Consider the following 19,980-nt stretch of genomic DNA (forward strand, 5'->3'; position numbering starts at 1 on the left):
GCGGAATTTATTATCGCTCTGAGGCCCGAATACCACCGAGCTGATCCTGACAAATTCCTCATTGTCAGTAAATCAGCATCTTTATTCGATTTATTGTCTAATTACTGAGCTTATTTGGTTATGCATTAACGTGGGAACTTGTTTTAAGAAGTCCGAGTCGTTTATGTTCAATGGATGTCTCGTCTCACTGTGATAGACCACACATTCGAGTTAATAATTAAACTTACTCGAATAATTGATGACTTATGCTGTGTCAGGAGTTCATTTTTTTACGTTAATATTGATGCGGACGAATTATTTTATATATTGTAACTTAAGCTAGCACTGCATTGAGTTTATGGAAACTATAACAAGTCGGACGTCTTAGGAACGCGCACTGTCACTCCTTCTAAAAAGAACTGTCTCGATGTTGGAAATCAAGTGAAGTCTTTCCTTATTACCCTCTAGGGCCTAGAGGGTAATAGAGTCTAGGCCGAGCCTTTTTTCACGAGGGCCTCCCTTACGATGAGTAGGGATATTAGCCATGCTCTAATTGATGGAAAGTAATTATCAGCACTGTGACTGGTTAGTTTGAAGGTTTGGCATAGGTCATAAAAATCCGCGTGGAGTAAAATATTCTAGCTTGGGTTTTGCAAGATACTACATTTGACTGAGACATTCGACCCCCTCCAATGCAAATAATATTTTTTTAATACGAAATAATGGATGATTTGCTTATTTTGAATGAACTGGAGATTATTGATAGGGAAAATGCAGCGGATATTAACAGTACCTCAAGTAAAGGAATATTTTAAATTTTAATGGAAACACGGGAAAATCGGGAAATCCTCGAAATGAGGATTCATTCTCTCATATTCTGGTTCAATATGATCTCATGAGATTCGCGAGGAAATTCTGATAGGAATTTCCATGAATTGTATGCAGTTCTCGTATCAGGATTTATTGAGGTCGGGCAAATGCTCCGGATGACAGTTATAATTATTCCCAAAATTGAATGTTTGATTTGTGAAGCAGCGGTTTAAGAGAATCACATGCTAGAACACGCGCAATATCCCATGGGCCATCAAACACGTCGATCTCTTGAGCTATTCCGTACTATCAGGCGACTACGATAATCGCGTGTAGGAATCTCCTTCCAGCTTCCAGTAAACTCGCTTTATAGCTCTGTGCAAAATGGTGAGATACGAAATTTTCACACAATAATTTTCCAACCTTTTCCCCTATCTCTTGTGAAATGATGTTCCCAGTCGTACGTACACCACAAATTAATGGGAAACGAATGATGGGTTTTACCTGCGATGTACCATCGTTCTTTTTTTTATTGGAGATTTTCAAATAGAAAAAATATTACGATGGACATCCGGTTTTTATTGCTCCGGTGGATGCGGATTTATTGGTTTCTCTTACTCGATGATATGTCGCGTCTGGTTAGAATACAGGCATGTGGAAATAATTTCCACCTCAATGGAAGTGCACTTCTCAAATATTCTCTTTCGAGATGGCCGGTCTTCAATCCGGTTGAACATTCGATCATTCACGATCCAACAAATATCCATCCGAGAAAGTAAAAAAAAATTTACAATGAACCAGGACAATTTTCCCACTGAATACCTACAAAATTCATAGCGAAAACTTTTAACAAATAAAATAACAAATAATAAACTTATAATTCTAAACTTGAATTCCATTTCAATTAAATTATCGGGTTATCTTTCAATCTTCTTCAATTACCTTAAATTACCAGTGATGAATTTCCAGTGAAATCGGGGAAGTAATTTTCCAATGATTACCCACATTTTTCTTTAGAACAGAATAACCGAATATTGGCGCTGTGCGTATGAAACGTCAGAGTATCTCATGTATAATGTCCAAGTGGCAACCTCACCGGGTGATTTTCATGAGCCAGTTTTAGTAGCGTCGCGACGCCCGTGAGAAGCTCCTCAGAAAAAAAAGCCAGTGGTTACGTATTCAGTGATTGGACGATGCGTGACACCTCGGAGGCCAAGCGCCAAATAATCGAGTTCGAGGAGTTGGTGAAACGATTGGATCGAATAAACGATCTCAAGGATACCACCACCACCACCACAAATTCATCATCCTGCCGTCGTCCATCAAATACCCTCGTATCATCGTACACGTGTTCACCGATAAGATCGTCACCCTATGCACGTCAGGATGGTCCATCGTCCTATCCTAAGTGCTACCGCGAGGACAATAAACGGGTTCGCGTTAACATCGGCATTGATGAGGATCTCAGGATGATCCTGGAGATGGATCCATCGATTGTTGATAGACAGCCGGTACAGACCACTGATATCGTGGCCAATTGCACGATGGTAAACAGTAGGACAGCTGCCATTGCAAGGCCGCCGCGTGCTACACGACCCCAAGGCTGGTACTGGAGACTAACATTAGTGACTAATGATGTTCGTCTATTCATATTTACGTTTCTTTATCTGAACACGTGCGCAGACCGGTTGCCCATCATTGTTCCCATACTATCGGATGCAAGTCCACGTCAAGACAAATTTATTGCATAATTTATCGCTCAAAAATTCCATGTCAGTCTCACTGGGATTTTCACCAGGAATTCCTGAGTTGCTTATGGAAATTTTTATATCCATAATTTTTTGGCTTTAATTGCAATTTTTCGTAATGATTTTTTCCTCTTCTCTCTGTACAAATAATTGTGGAATATCAATATAAATTATTAATAATTGCTGTTGATACTGTCAAGAAATTACCGTTGAAATAATTTTTTCTCTTGGAAGGTGAAAGATTTATCGAAATTGTTGAAATTTCCAGAGACTGATTTTTTTAATCGGAGAGTTTTCCCTTAGCAGGAGACATTTTTCAAGAAAGACAATCACATTGATATTCCTTTCATTGACCATGAATTTTGGCAGATGTGGTGGGCTTGTTCCGATTTGGAAATGGGGGAATAACTCGATGCTTGCCACATCTAACACATTAGAGTCATGATGATTGTGGTTCAATCGATGATTAGGTTAATAGTTCGGAATGACAACGACAATTGCTTCAACTATCCTCTCTCTCTTTCGCGATCGGTATTCCCGTACACTGAATAATTGATTGCCTTTATCCACGTGATGATGCGCACATGTGTATCAAACTATTATACGAATTTGCTAGTGCTTTTGCCTACGTAACGAGATGATGAGAATATCAGCGTTTGTTATGCATCACTATCGTTTTTCGTTATGTATTCACGGGGCTTTTCAATCGAGGTTCGGCTAACTGTACGTGCGGTTTATATTCATCCATGATCGTACCCCTTGATTAATAATTTGCAATGGTTTACATGGTGTACGCGTTTATTTCGGATATTTTTCCCAGTTATTTTGGGTTTTTGGGTACCGAGTGGGCGAGAAACTGCGTCAGCTCGTTTTAACACTCCATTGATGTTTCAATTTTGTATTTTTGGGATTTAACTAATAATTATTTAGTGATGGAACATAAAAAATGACAATTGGAGTTATCACCTTTTATTTCTCTTGGCAATTATTTGAGCAGTTTGAATTATTGATTTGAATTATTATATCGAAGATGCGCGCCCTTTTTTATTAATTGTTATTGACTGACTAGCCGGGCGACAAAGCAATTATTCTTTTAATTGAAATTCGGCAAGTTTTTTTTTGAGAGGAGTGGAATTCCCCGGCGCATTTTGAACTCATACTTGGGGACAGGACAGACGCCGTACGGAATTTTTGGCAGACGTCGGCCATCGTCCATCTTGTGTCCATCATTTCTGTTACTCAATTTTAGTCTACTATAGTGGTCACAACACATTCCGCAAAAAGCCCTGTCTGAAGACGTTTGATTATTTTTATATCACTGGTGGTAAATACTGTCAGAAGATTTCCACAGATTTCCTTCTGTCAATTATTCACATCATTTATTCAAAAATTGACGAACAAACTTAATATTTTTTGACAGCATGCACTATTAATTCTCAGTTTCACCACAAACTTGATTTTATTAAACTAATCAAATAATTAAAATCATTAATGAGAATTCCAAAAACGCCAGTGCATATTGATGAATTCACGATTTTTCACCGGGAGTTCGCATTAATTAAATTTCGAAAATGGTGGTCTCGGAAAAATTGTCAAATGCATAGAATTGTGTTTGCACGAGAGAACATCGTAATGAGGCGAAGGGATTTAAGACTCATGCGTTATGCGTTGAGTACCGGAGCTGTTGAATAAAACGAGAAAAATAATAATTTTCCACGGACTAAAAATAATCCGGGAGTAAGAAATGTTAACGAATAACGGAAAATCCCGACTGGAGTTTTTTCTTTTGATGGATTTTCACAGCAAGCGCTTGACAATCGCGACTAAACCGGGGCGCCCTAGGGCTCAAGGGCTTCTTTCATTCCTTGGGTACACATTTTTAAAACATCCACTCCCTTATTCTCCACCATTCGCTTCTTGACGCCTTCTTAAACCTAGCATTGCCTTCGAAGGCTTAATCGGCTTCGCCCGACAGCAATTAAAACGAGACTGGTTGAATTAATGCACACCGACCTCTGGAAAACAGAATGAAAGAGAAGTTAAATCGTCTTGAATTCTCTAACATACATACAGCATTGAATTCTAAATTAATGGTAACTTATTTCCTCCAGTCGAATTTCTTCGGTCAAGTGTCTAGGTCAACTCATTAGGCAACACAAATCCCCCGAGGCGTTAATTCATAGAAATATCAATGCCTCAATTACTACTGCAATTTTTTTCTCATTTTCTCTCTAATTAGTTGGTGCACTTAATTTCTCATTTAGAGGCTCTGATTAACGGGCCCTAATGAGGTGACTATCGATTCACAGGTGATAACGCACCGGTGAAAATTCTCCGTTATCTCCGAATTTTTTGACAGACGGAAAATTTCCGGGATTCACCCCAGAAAATAGAGGAGAATTTTGAGAGAATTTACAGGAGTGCATGGGGTGAATGAATTATTGATGAAGACGTCCTTCTTCCTGAGGAAAGAAAGTGCACGAAGTTTTGAGGGAAGTAGGGGGGTTATCTTGTCCCCGGGGGGTTTGTGTTCTGTACCCTAAGTTGCACAGAGGATATGGAGAAACCGAGGCAATTACTGGGATGGTTCTAGCTCATTGCGGTATTGCAGATAGAGTATGAACTGAGTGCGAGAGGGAGACAAAAGTGGAGAAGTGGGGGGAGAAGGGATTTGAGGGGGCGGACAAAGTGGGGGGTACATACAAAACCCGTGGAGCTTGCGGCGCATTGCACGGTCATAGTTTAATCAATAGACCTCAGTCCCTGTGTATAAACTCATACATAAAAGCACACCGCCTCCAGCTGATGGAATGGCCTTTGCAAACTGGAAAATTGCTGTCGATGGTTACGAGAATGTGCAGTAAATATCGAGGGGATTTATCATCGTTAAAGATTAAATGATTTCCTTGAAATGATTTTTCCGGGTATTGATAATGAAAGGATACAATTGAAAAAAAAAAACATTCCAATTGCATTAGTACGTGGGAATTGTGCGGCTGTCACTGAACCCAATGGAAAATTTATAGCCTCGGGTTATCAAATCATTCTTACTGAAACAAAATATCGCGGTGGATGAGTAACGCCTCGCCGTCAGACGCATATCGCGGTGATTTTGTTATTAAAATAAATAGACTGATTCACTTCCCGCAGTTTGTGCTGTTGAATAAGGGACGGTGGACTGATGGAAGATGCTGCGAGGTTCCGTGTTGCGAAAGAATCGTTATCATTCGTTCTGATGATTAGACTTAACACGCGGTTAAATATTCCCTCCATTCACTTTTCGTCGTTAGATCATCATTTTTTAAACATGATCAATCAATTACTCTTTTATTTTTTATTGAAATCACAGAGGATTTTTGCCGACATGTTTCTATACGAATATTACAATTGTCCAGATATAACGATATACAATATATCAGTCAATAAAAAAATGCGTTGGTTGTTTGAATAATGAATGATGTAATCGATTTCAATAAGGAGTAATTACCTTTCGTTAATTTTGGTATGTTTATGGTGAATATTAGACTTAATATTTTCTATAGTGGAAAAGTATTTTAATAATTTAAAGGACAATGCTGTGTTGTGGAAAAAATAGAGATACTTCTGTGGGTAAAAAGTTGGCTTTCCGGAAAATCCATTCATTATTTCCCTGAAGGACTGATGAAAAAAACGTCCAACATTTGTTTAGCGACTACAAAAGAAATCCATCAGTCCTCCCACTGCATTAACTGCTGCAGGTTAGTCCCAGTGAGTTTTGAATACCGGATTCATTGCTATTTATACTGCATCGCTTATTGTGGACGCCACTGACGCCAGTAACGGAACACTCTCGTTATCTCCGGTTAGACGTTGAATTTTACAGATTTATGGAGGAGCGGTGGATTAATTTCACTTCAGGGTTGCGGAATCGTTGTTTTTGGATGAATCGCTGGGTTTACCTCGGATTACCAGGATATTGTCTCGGATTTTTCATTCGACCCGGCCCACCCATTTCGGACGCGTGCTCGAAAAAGAGAAATAGAAAAATTACCGCCCTCGCACCATAAACCGCCTTTTCCGCCCTTTCCATCTGCAAAAAAAAATACATCCTCCCTATAAAGCCCCAATTTTTCTTCTAATCTCATTATTTATTTAACTCCACGAATGGTGTAATTTTGTTACGCAATTATTATGTGTCAGGAAATTGAACGATGAATTTTTATCGGTGTTGAGTTCTTGTTGTGCTACCGAAAATTCTCTTATCATATCGCTGGGAATATTTTTGTATTTTCATCTTTGTATACAGCCGGGTAATTATTTATTCTCTTTGAGGGAAATAACTGATAATCCGGATGCGCAAGTCTCCTTGGAGCATTGTGTTCTTCATTACAGCTCTCCCTGTTTAGTTACTCTGGAGTCTCGACAAAGTATTCGCCTCGTCACAGAACTTTCCACTGAGTTTTACAGGAGTTTCATAGGAATAATAAAAACCTATTCCCCTGGCTTGCTTATCGTTCATATTATTGTTATCGTAATGATCATACAGGATGGCTGGGGTTATTAGGAGCTACGGTGGATGAAACTTCAGCGAGAATGTTCTACAGACCCTGTAGCTTTCATTATTTTTCCCTTTATCTCCGGGATGAAGCCAAACTAAATTAATACGAGTAATTCGATTCTGTTGGAGAGAATAAATTGAGGAATATCGGATTGTGCAATCTTCGGGTACACCCTTCTGCCTCTGTTGGATGAGATTGCGATCGCGAATATTGACATCCAATCGGCCGAACGCCTCGTTCTATCTATCAGGATGTTATTCGATTGGCGTTTTTTTGGGATATCGCCATGATTTATTCCGTCGTTTTGTTCCTGTCTGAAGTTGTGCGATCCACTGATAAAAATTTACCACAACTGACACTATGAATTTAATGAGACTGAAAATTTTTAACAGTCGACAATTCAAATAATTTCGCTGGATTTTCCGAGGAAAGATTTTTCCCTGAATCCCTAACATATTGTTTAAATATATATTTCATGCATTGAATCGACCCACATTCCATTTTTCAAACCAACAATTAAACTGGTACATCTTTAGGGTTCAATAAATAAATTCCGTGCAACCCTAGTGGAAAAATCAGCATTCACATAAATTTATGTAAACCGAAATGATCAGCGTTGGACAATTAAATAGAAAAATGATCGGAATAATTGGTTGTGGGGAGATTGATTTGATGGAAGTGGGGGAAAGGGTTGTGATTAACAATAGGATTTTTTGTTGAAAATAAAAGAGGAAGAAAATTAAAAAAGTTTGTTGGGAAATGGTAGGCGGACTGGGTGGGGATTAATCAGTCGTCCGTGCGGTTGGTTTATTGGAACTGAACATATAGACAGCAAGTGATGTGGGTATAACTTTTGATATAGCATCGATTGAAAGCCCGGCGGCTCGTCGGTACACGAATACACATTGCTTCAAGCCCCATATGCATGAAACAAGCCTTGAGGCATTCCTTTGTGCAAACGGCGCTAAATTCTGTATTTTGCGGTGAGACCTGGGGTCCACCCCCTCCGGCCACGTGCTTTATTATATTCACCTTCGTTAGCGTTGGAACTGCTGAGAATAGCGAATATATTGCATTTTCGACGGTTAATCACTGAAATTAAACATCTTGAGAGCATCTTCGGGATTATCCTCTTTCATACCCCATACCGGTATCGTCTGGTTGTCGGATGTAATTTTCGTGAGTCATTGCAATTGTTTCTACCGCCAAAGTGTGATTACTCCAACTTAGGATTATTATTGTTCATGCTTGTGCACCCATAATGAAAATTTTATCTGTTATTCCCAAGGGCTTCACTCTTTGTTGGATTATCTCATTAATAAATTGTTGCATGATTGAGGTAAATCGATGAATTGTTGGTGGTTAGTCCCTGCGGTTGCCTAGAAATTATATTAAATGAAAATCATACCATTAATTTTTGCTAATTGAGTTGCCTATCTGAATCACATAACTGCAAATATTTCATCAAAACATGCATTATAAAAATTGTCAATTACTCCCGAGCTTTTATTGGCTACAACAAATCAGAAAAAATCTGAAATATTAACATTTTTAATGAATTTTCAAACTAAAACATTAATGGATGATACGAAATAAAAAATTAAAAACTCCTTAAGAAAATTGAGGGAAATCTGCATTTGACATAAAAATCCTCGGAAATTTTAAATAAATTGTCAAAAACAATTAGCTTTTTTTAGGATTATATCAGAACCGATTGTTCTCGATCAGTTCGTCAAACAGTTGAGGATATAAATTTTTAACGTGAAGGGGAAAAGTTGATCTCTCAAATGTAAGTAAATATATATTTCATCATTCTCAAGTTGAATCTGCAAAAGTCGTCGGGTGCTACAGCCCCTCTGGGAATATGACGGAATAGGGAACACCGAGGGGGAGGAAGTGGGCGGTAGGGGGTGAAAGGGGGCGGGTGGAGAATTTAAGATTACGCGATGAGCGACGAAAGGCAGATAGGGAGTTAGGGGACGTAGCAAAGGCCGAGTGTTCTGATCTTCCTGAAAGTTTTAACGCTTTTATTATGCCAGGAGTCTCAGTTTCCGACTTTTCAACTTCCTACAAGCGGAAGGAATTTTTAATTCCTAACGACGTTTAATTGCACGAAAGGAGAATATCCCGCTGGTAAAGATAAAAAAAGACAGAATGGGGGAATAATAGTTGAGTGAAAGAGAAAAAAAATAGGAGAGAAATTGAAACGGAAGTGGAACTAGTGTCTGAAATCTCGTTTGGAAAATAGTCTATCGGATTTTTCGTGGGACAAGTAAAAAAATCACGGAACCACTCGATTAGAAATTAGTAAAAATCGACTTCATCCTTGATCTATAATGATTTATAATTATTTTTGAAAATCATGAGAAACCAGTTAAAATCCTGAGGAAATCATGTGATTTGAGAAATAATTAGAAATCATTTATAACCTTGACTAGGCAACAAATCGATTTATCAGTGGCTAATCATGTTGTTAATCGTTATCTCCCGGTTGTTCCCAGGAAAATAGTAATGATTTCCTGGAATATCTGAGCCCTGCAAACACCTGGAATATTTTTTCATCAGTCACAAAGGGCGATGGTAAATGGACAAAGCCCATTGCGACTAAAATTGTGCAATACCTCTATTTCGGTTTTTCCGGGATACTACGAGTTGGCTTTGTTCCCAAATTGGGGAGGTGTCTTTCCAACGTGGCGTGTCCCATGCGCAATATGCGAGTGAAATTCCCAGATGTAGAAAAATACGAGAATGCCAAAAAAACCGATGATCCACCCCCTTTTTAACAGGTAGAGTTGGTAAAATGCTCTTCGGGGCATTTGATATGCACACGGGAAAAATTGAGGGACAAAACTCCAGTGTATCATGAAATTCACCCGTCGAAACTCAGTTTCATATTCACCAGATATCTCCAGGGTCTCCACCCAGTCTCCAATAATCTCCCGTTCAAAATAACCAGCAAAACAAATAGCAATAACTGAAAGCAACAACAAGTTACATCGGAGTCATGCGTTGTGAGTCTTATACGAGTGAAAGTCGAAATTATAACGTGAATTTGTTGTCGGATCACTTTCATTCGCCGAAGGAGTTGCCCCTGGCTACCTATCCTATTCCTCTGCTTTTTCGAGGCATCAGAAGCAACTGGAAAATCCACGATTTCACGTTATCCGCTTGTTTGTCCACCTTAACTGAAAAAAAAACCCACCTACACCGGGAAATGTTTTACCTGAAAATAAAAATGACATTTCCGGTGAGAGTCTTAGAAATTTCTCTCGAAATTTCTAGTAAAGGTGTTCAATTAATACTTTCAAAAAAAGATGTTCTTGATTATTCCGGTGTTGTGATTCCAATGTTAATCGCCATTTTGTGGTGCATTTGGAAATCATGGGGGGAGTGGTCTTTTTTCGGATTTGCCGTATTTTTTTTTCTAATTGCACTTGTCGGTATTTTTTTCTGTCGAAGCGTGTGCGGTCAGCCACGTCGGGGTCAAGCTCAAGCTCAAGCGCGTGTCTATTATTGTACGTTTTACTCGCACGAGACACAAATTCACGCCAGATGTGCACTGCCGTCTTCCTCGTGTATTTCTGGGAAATTGTGCAACAGCTACTTGCAAATTTTTGTGAGAAGGGTCGACTGATGCCCGTAGCACTCGGAGAAAGGAGTCACGGGAGAATAAATTGATTTATTGCGTAATGCGATACTCGTGATATAATTCCAGTTGATTATTTCGATATCTACTAAATTAATACCTTCTTTCGATATTGAATTAGCGATTGAATACGACTTTTTATTGACACCCTCGGGACGGATTACGTAAGACCCACGAAAGGATTTTTTTACTACACAGGGAGGGAAGATGGATTTTATAAAGAAGATTTACAATAATTTACGCGCTAACGAACATTCTGTTGATTCTTTAAACAATCAAATATTATAATGATAGATGATGCGTTCCTGCCTTAAAGATTTTGTTACCTCCAGAGGGCAAAATTACTCATCATCCAATTGAACCAATTTTAAGTGAATTTTTATTTGAATTTTTTTATTGTCAATTTTTTAATCTTTGACGTGATGTCGGCAGAGCAATCTCGTGGCAATTGTCAGGAATCATCAGATGTTGTGAATGTAGATATCCCTCTGTACCGGTGATGCTAATTGAAAATTACCTGATTTTGTGAATGATTCGAGTGTTTGATGACAGCAAAACGGATGTGTACTAATTGTGTTGACTGAGGTATTCGGTGGTATTAAAATTTCACCTGCCAACATCGAGCAACTGATTGCAAGCACGATTCCTCGGTCTATCGTTTGTCTCTTGCAAACAAACGTCATACGGTCTATTTATCAACTGGTCTAGTTTCTTTCATGCCAGTGACAATGGCCATTCAATTCTCGGGATAGCGTATATCTCGAAAAACTGTGTCAGAGTATCGCGCAGTTATTATCTGATGAGAAGTGATGCAATGGGCAATTCACTTCAGAGAAAACCGCTCTAATTTTTACGTACAATAAGTCCTGGAATTCTGGACATTGTTCCCAAAACACTGAACATCCCTTAAAGCCAGTCCATTATTTTTCAATTAATAACTGCTGCAGGTGGGAACAAAGAAAATGAGAAAAAAATCATAAATACCAGAATTACAATCGATAAAATGGAATGAAATAAATTGTCAGGAGATTTTTTTTAATAATCTCAGGATATATAAGACTTCATGCATTGCATTTTTCCGTAATTTTTTTTTTGTAAAATTATATCGAGAATCTGGTTTTCTTCCTACCCGATCCAAAATCTTATTGAACGATTTCTTGTGACGTCACAAGATGTAGAACGCCATATCTCATATCATTTCTCGTCCTCTATAAATAAATAATTCAATAGTTTTATAATGAAATCGCAATGATTATTTTATGAGACTTGATCGATTCATAATGGAATGTTTCATTCGGTTGTTTTTGTCGTATTTTAGCCCGCCGACATTCAAAACAGCGACGCCGACGTCGAGGACACACTTGAAACTCCAGTTGATGAGGGAGCAGCTGCAGGAGCAGGAGAGAAAGGAAGCGGAATTCCGGCAGAATCTGCAGCAGCAGCGGCCAGCGGCTGCAGCCCCTAGGCTAGTACCACCCACTCAACTAGCGACTATCGGCGTTGATGTTCCACCCCAAGTACTTCAAGTATGTATGCGGTATCAGCCGGGAATGTTGCATTGTTAGAAAATCACTATTGCCATTTCAATCTCGAAATATCGACACCATATTTCTCTCCAGATGCACTTTTTCGCGGAGTTATTGCCAACATTTTTTTTATCCAAGCATTGAACAATTAATCTTCAATGTGCATGCAAACGATTGACAGTAAATGGTACTCTGTACACTATTTGCAAAATATATTAATTATAACAAACGAATTTTTTATGTAGTTCAATGAGAAACTCTTGGGTAGGGAATGGTGGAAGAAATTTATTGTTAATAATTATAATCGGCTGTCGACGAATCGAAAGTAATTAGTAAGTCGTGGACTGAATGATAGGGAGATGAAGTAAGAATGAGATAATTCCATGTGACGAAATTTTTCAATATTTCGAGGTGGAAAAATAACTGAAGAATTTCGTGGTGTGTTCTCGGATTTTAGGGAGTCTATCTTTTTATCATTAATGACCCGTCGGTGCGCTCCACTGTTTACAGTGTGTCGTACCTGAGATCCTCTGCTCGGTGGTGGATGAGATAAGAGATGAGTATATACCGAATAGTTTGCTTTAGATTACCCACAAGCCGTCGTCGCCTGCGAGTACCAGCTCGGGAGAAATACATATAGAGTTTACTCAATGCCCAGATATTTAAAGAGGTTATAGACCGTAGAAAGGCGAGAACGTAATAGCTTTCTTTAGATTATCCTCCTCTTACTTTGCGGATCGGTGAACTCTAGTGGTTCAAGCTGAATTATAATAATTTTTCCATTTTTATTTTTCAATTTCTAGGCTTTGTTAGTCTTTTCACCAGTAATAAATGAGCGATTAAATAAAAAATTACAGCTTTCATAGACGAATTGGAAAATTTTGTCAAATCCCAGAGACTAGTTTAGTTTCATGAATAATAAAATAATTGACTTGTAATTGGCGGATCTCGTGAAATTTAGGGTGAAAATTTTTGAGTATGAAATGATGACAACAAAAGTTTAAAGTGCAGACAATCGTCTCAATCAATCTTCCACTCTGATTGAGCGATCTCCAACATTTCCAGAATAAACCCTGAAAAGCCTATATACCACGAAATCGGGTTATTGGGTTGAATCGGTCTCATAAAAAGATAAGGCCGGCATGGCTCACACAGGGTCCAACGTCTTTGTCGTTCGTTTATGGTTTATCCGGAATTCGTTCAATTCCGTTTCATCTGGCTCAAGTTACCGAGGGCTTGGGGTTATCCCCTCTTTTCCGGATAAATCATGACCGCTGGCGCTTGTTTTATTCGCTCCATTCTCTCTCGTGTCGTATTCTGGCTCATTGGGTAGATTTGACGTTGGCCTCCGGCATCAGACGATAAACATGTTCCTTATTTTTCTCGTTCAACCGTGAAAAAGCACGATTTGATACAAACCTCCATACACCCACCTAAGATCCTTAAGACAAATTTCAAAAATCCCCCCAAAATGCCCATTCACATTCTTGTCTCGAATCAATTTGTTTGGCACCGTCCCATCATTTCTTCACCCCTCAATTTTCACCCTCAACGTTAGACCCTATTTTATGGGCAATAATTCAGTGGACATTTGCTCAATTTTTAATAATGATTGCCGCTGAATTTGAGATTATATAAAATGGTGATATTTCAAGAACTGCTCGATGGAATTTTTAATATTTGGAGAATCCGATAAATCAGTCAATTTCCGGTTTTAATTGAAGAAATTATGAAAAAATGTCCGTTAAATGGAAAATTTCGTAAACGATGACCATCTGCTAGCTCTTAATTGTACTCAGTTAATAAAATTAAATTTAATTAAAGATATGATTTGGTTGTTGTTACAGGTGAGAACTCTCCTGGAGAATCCGACGCGCTATCATGTTGTACAGAAGCAGAAGAATCAGGTACGACAGTATTTGCACGAGTCGTTTCGATCGAGCGATGGAGATATCACTGAGGGGCTCGTTGGATCTAGTTATGGTAGTGAAGGGGGAGGAACACCCATTGATACTGGACCAGTCCAGATGCCCATGGCAGTGCACAGTGCCCCACCAGGTACTGTTGAACAACCAAAACCACAAACCCCTCATCTGGCTTCATATCAATATGCGTCATCGATGCTGCCTAGGCTATCAGGAGTTTCAGCAAGCCCTGATCCAACCAGTGGGGCTATGTCTCCAGGGCTATCCAGCGTTGCCACCAGCAACTCCGAGGTAAGTACGACTATTTTTCAAAATTCCACTTCATCTGCCTCTGTGACGTATATTACCCTATAAATTAATGTTCATGTCCTTGAAAAATGGGTAAAAAAGTCTTGAATTTTGAATGGAATGTTGAGTTTTAGCGGATAAATTTCGGGAGGTTGTAATTTTTTTTTGTTGCAACATACAGCTCTCGTACACCGTTGAAACTACCTAGCTCTTTTCGAATGTAACGACAGAATACGGTTCTGGGCTAATGTAATTTTTCAATATTGATCTTCGATCTTCACATTGTTGGTCTAATTTTAAACATTGTGACACACGTGCTCGTGAATATCCCCTTTAAGTCCGTGTTAATGTTAAATTTAAAGAATTTCGAATCCACGGGAAAATTAGCACGTTCAGGTGTCGTCCTATTTTCTTCAAGACACGATTTACAACAAAATCGTGGAGGTGTAGAAGTCGATGCCGATTACATCGACAATAAGTGGGCGTTTATTGTTGACTCACCAAATTTTCACTAGGATATCCTCTATCGCGTAACACGCGTCATAATGACGGACTCTAACTGCGTATTTTCTGTTATTTAACGCCGTTTAAGTGATAAAAGTGGCTCAATGGTGCGCGCCATTATCACCTCGGGCCTATTCTCAGGAATTTAATTGTTCGGACGGTAAATATTTACCTAGACAAAGATCTAGACTGTTGACAAAATATATTCACCCCCATTCCCTAGCTTTCACAGAAAAATATTGAATTAGAATTTCTCCTCGAAATTCAAATATACTAGAATACATCGAAAATTTCGATTATAAAAAAAAATTAAAAAAGTACAATTTCTTCCGCCAGCAAAGGGGTGATTCCCCGTGAGATTTCGAGATTTTTTAGTTGAAATAATACGTATTCAATCGTGAAGAACATGACATTTCAACCGACAATTTTTTACTCCACTATTTCCCTCAAAACAACGAAAAAAAAAATCTCACCGAAAATAGAAAATATCACCAGACGCACACGCATGCCACGATCCGTACTTTTTTTGTTTTTATAGTTTTTTATTCAAGCATTCCTCTATTTTTTGTAACAACACACGTCACTCGTGGAATCGCTATCGTCGGGACATTTTGCAATGAAAGAGCGAACACGTTGTGCTCCGGGTATAGTTCCGTCGTATAGAGTGCCAGGATATGAGTGCAGGCCATTGGCTGTATACAATCAGTAACGATGGGTGAGCTCGTAAATTTTTCCGTTTTTCCAGAAAAATAAATTTGACGATTTTTTTTTTCCAACCGGGTTAACCCACCGTCCAACTCTCGGTTTCTCCCGTTTGACTCGTCTATTTTTTCATTCGTCATGTGTATATTTTCTTGCGCATTGTATTTGTTTATTCATTCCGCACGGTTTTTCGTTTTGTTTCGTTTATGTCGTCGCCGTTGGGACTCGGGTCAACGTTAATCAATGCTCTTTATGGCATTTGACGTTTGAAACACAGGAGCGCTCAATCAAATAGTATAACAATATAAAGCGCACCGCATCAATATGACGTGCCTCAACAACGCACATTTCTGGGGCAAGGCTAGAGAGTAAATTTACCAAATGAAAAATGGTTTTTTATCAGTTTTTTTTTTACATTTCACGCATAGATTGTCAGAGGCATTTGTATCGGGGACAGGCGATTTTTTTTTCGCCGGGTGGAATGCACTTTTGCACAACTTCCTTGACGATAAAGCGACGTTAAGTGGATATTAAATTGATGGAAAATGAGGTTCGGGGAATTGGGGACGTCGGGAAGGGAATTGAATATTCAGGGATTATTTACGGTGTGTTTATATTATTTTTTTCCATTTCGGGCTTTGACGGAAATATTTTTTGTTTTGAGAGACATTATTTACTCATGAAATTCAGGAGTAAAACACTCTAGATTGTTACACAATATTTTTGAATATTTTTCCAGGCGTAATTATGAAATTAGTGATATCAGTTGGTCTTTTCGGGCCTTTGTGTGTTGATAAAAAACGAAAGCATCATCCGTAAATGAGTAAAGAGTGCGATGAAGATTCCATCCAACTATTTCCCAAAGTTTAACGAGTCTGATCCGGTTATTATCAGTTTTTCTCCAAGCCCACTTCGTTAGTCGAGACGACGTGCCCTTGACATTTTTTACTCATCCTTAATGATTTTCTCACCTTCTGCATTCCCGATGCCGTCGGGGTGCCCCTCTCTCGGCGCTAACGACGTCAACGGCGACGATTCGTGTTAATCCTAGTTCTAACAGGCGCCTAATCGGATTGTTGAACATCGTGATATGGATGTCGAAAATATTTCACAGCGTGAGGAAAGAAAAAATTCACGACATTTATTCCAGCACTTGCAACAGTCCATAAAAAACACATGAAAATTCGCTTGAGCAATTCCACAAAATCGGGAATTAAATAACAAATTTTTTCAACTTCCACCAATTTTCGTGGAATAATTCCGTAATTTACAATTCCTAAATTCTAGGCTTCTCGACTTATTACATCATTAAAAAACTTTAAATCGCAAAAAATGTTGGAATCTTTAAAAATGAGAATAGGTTTTCATTTTAACCACCTGCATCAAGTCCAGTTTTCCAAAATACATGAAAAACAAATAAATATTTTCCTCCGTAAATTGGTGAAGCAGAACTGGGGGGATGTATAAAAAAAAATAATAAAACGTGATGGATCGCTAAATGGGAGTATAAAATATCTAGAACACGTGCGCACTTTCAATTTCATCTCGACGCATAAATTCCGAACAAGCTCATATCCACAACATGATAATGCTCTTGAATATTGAACATCTCGACAAAGATCCAGTTAATAATAATATTCAAGTCACCGTAGCACGACGATATTGAAGATAAAGTCAGCGCTCTCGTCACAGCGCCTCTTGCCTCCGATAATTAACGTGTTACGCCCCTTAATAAGGCGGAATTGTTTTCGGTAACGAGTGAGGTCGCTCTTTACACAACAAATGCCTCCCCACAACGAGCTTCAACGAGAAAGTTACAGTTAAACCAATCGTCCCCTCTTAATAGTTTTCTCACGCGCAATTCAATGACGAGAAAACAATAAATTAACGCCCCCGACTCAACGATTTACCACTGATAGAACATCATATTCCAAATTTTTTCACTCTCTATAAATTCAATAACCAAATCACCACAAAAATTTCATGGAAAAATTTGCAATCGCTAATTGACCACGGAAAATATTAACGAATTGCAAAAAGAGGAATTGATAACATAGAGATGATCTTTTAATTTATATATTTTTCCCGTACAAGCGACTTTTTTAATATATTTTTTTCACCCATATCTCGCAATTTAATTTACGATTATACGTGTGGAAAAATTCCGGGCAATTGTCACACGTCATGGAGAAATTCAAATGCGTGAAATCGTTGAATCACTTGTTATCGCCGGAGGTACGAGATATCCGTGATGTTGGATTGATAAGGTCGTACTTGAGATGGATTTTATAGTGTGAGAATAAAATATATATTTGCTCGGTGAGAGGGAAAAAAATTTCGTATAAATGCACCCGCTGGCGGAATTTCTTATTTGGGTCAGGCAAATTTAAACCGGGGAATGACTTTTAAAAATTTTTTCTCCCCGTAATGGATGACGTGGATCTATGCAAGGGAGAGATACGTCTCTTCGTCACTGTGGAGTATGTAATTTCAATGACGAAATGTCGATAATAATCACCTTCACTCGTACATCAAGTCAAGTGTGTCATGTACGTGAGTTTTGCAGTGGATTTCTTTTTCTTTTTTTTTTTTTTCGTTTGTTGGGAAATTTTTTTCTCGGTTTGTGATATAATTTCCTCCCTTCGGCTTTCTCTGCCCCGAGTGACGCTCTGGCTATTCGAATCCGAGGCGTCATGTGGGAAAACCCCCCTGGTACTTACGCATGGGTTTTTAATGGGTATTAAAATTAATTGGGGCAGATGCGGGCTTGCTACATTGTTGGGATGTTATTTGATGGGAATGGAGTCAAGCTTTCCATGAAATTTTATTGAATTATCAGTTCGGTGTGCGGGATTTGGAGATTTCAAATAGAAAAATTCATCAGTGGGAATTATTTTCAAAAATACTATTCGGTATTTTTCACATATCTTCTATTTTGTTACATTAATTATATTAACAGTCATTGGACACCTGCAAATCATTTCGTTAAGCAAAAAAGATTGCAATTTCGCCTGGAGCATTGATTATTAGCAGTAAAAATAGGAAATTAATTTTTGAAATGTGTTAATACGACACCGTTATACCGAGTGAGGCTGATCCCAACTTGTCACCGAAAGAAACGAAAAAGAGAATAAATTCGTGGAGGTTGAGAATGTTTGAAAAAGGAACGGAGAAGTGGTAGACGAGAGAGGTGAGAAGGTGAGCTGTTCTTGGGCTAATATTTGAGTCTCCCCTTTTGAAAACCGGGGGCTGGCAATCTCGTTTGCCAGCTGGCCCTCTCCTAACATGAAATAAAACCCCACACCTCTATCTCCACTTTTTGCACCCTTACCCCACTGTTGAAACTAACCTCCGCCATTTTGAATAATGGATCGGCTTAAAGTCTTGGAGACAAAGTGGATTCCATGCGGCATTTGCCGATGCCCGAGGGCGTGCGACGACTGATGGGGTTTGAGGGAGTACTCCAGGAGACGGTGTACATGCCAACCTCCATCTTCCCGCCCCCAATTCCTCCCCATTTTTCACTATTTCCTTCACGGATTTTTCCTATTTACCCACATTTCGACAATTTATTCTGCCCAATCCTCTATTTATCTATTTTCCCCTAATTATTCCATGAAAATTAATAATAATAAATGTACATAAATTTCCCAACAACTGTAATATTGAACCGGAAACAATCGAATAAAATATTTCCATTGCTCAAACCAATACAACCACTTGAGAGTAGAACCGTAATTTTTCATCGGTGAAATCAGAACTGGCCGAACCCATAAAAATTTCAAGAGCATTTGCCTGTGGCCCCGTTAAAACAACTCGTGGAATCAACTGGACAGGCGAATTTTTATTTCACCGGAGAAAGAAAGCGAAATATGGCTGCACGCATCAAATATGTAACAAGCGGGCTAAAATTTTTGTTGAACCGGTTTTGTTTCGATTGTTGGTAGAAATTGCGCCAGTGAAAAGGCAGAGGTGGTCTGAGATTTATGTCACCAAGAGGTCTTTGTAAGTCATCAGTCTTTTATGAAAAACCGCAGTTGATTCTCTTGCCTCTGCGAAACTTTGCTGTAACTAAATGCAAACATCGATAAAAATCTGCAAGCCCTGGGCGATGTACAGAGGGCTATGTGTACACCATGTTTTATTATGTTGTCCATACAATTTTCATGGTCAACTGTGGCTTTTGAGTCACTGCCATTGTCGACACAATAGAAAATTTCTCTCATTATCATTCAACCAGAGGTGAAATTCCGTTCCACTTGTTGGGTTAGGCCTCTCCCTATCGCTCCGTGATGTCTCATTGAACTGGATAAT

At 38.7% G+C, this 19,980-nt stretch overlaps 1 protein-coding gene across 3 annotated transcripts in view; it reads left to right on the plus strand.

Moving 5' to 3' along the window:
- The window catches only part of Mitf (transcription factor Mitf), a 59,576-nt gene that overhangs the window by 19,901 nt on the left and 19,695 nt on the right, over window positions 1-19,980 (plus strand). For 2 of the 3 annotated variants that reach the window (XM_011306445.1, XM_011306444.1), the window contains exons 2-3: window positions 12,040-12,247; window positions 14,095-14,463. In XM_011306445.1, coding sequence (XP_011304747.1) covers window positions 12,098-12,247; window positions 14,095-14,463 — 519 coding nt within the window. In that variant the 5' untranslated portion in view covers window positions 12,040-12,097. Of the gene's footprint in view, window positions 1-1,926; window positions 2,396-12,039; window positions 12,248-14,094; window positions 14,464-19,980 lie in introns of those variants that run through there. The other variant, XM_011306443.1, reaches the window with a different exon arrangement.

The sequence above is a fragment of the Fopius arisanus genome, unplaced genomic scaffold, assembly GCF_000806365.1.
Source record: "Fopius arisanus strain USDA-PBARC FA_bdor unplaced genomic scaffold, ASM80636v1 scaffold00048, whole genome shotgun sequence".
Taxonomy (NCBI): Eukaryota; Metazoa; Arthropoda; class Insecta; order Hymenoptera; family Braconidae; genus Fopius; species Fopius arisanus.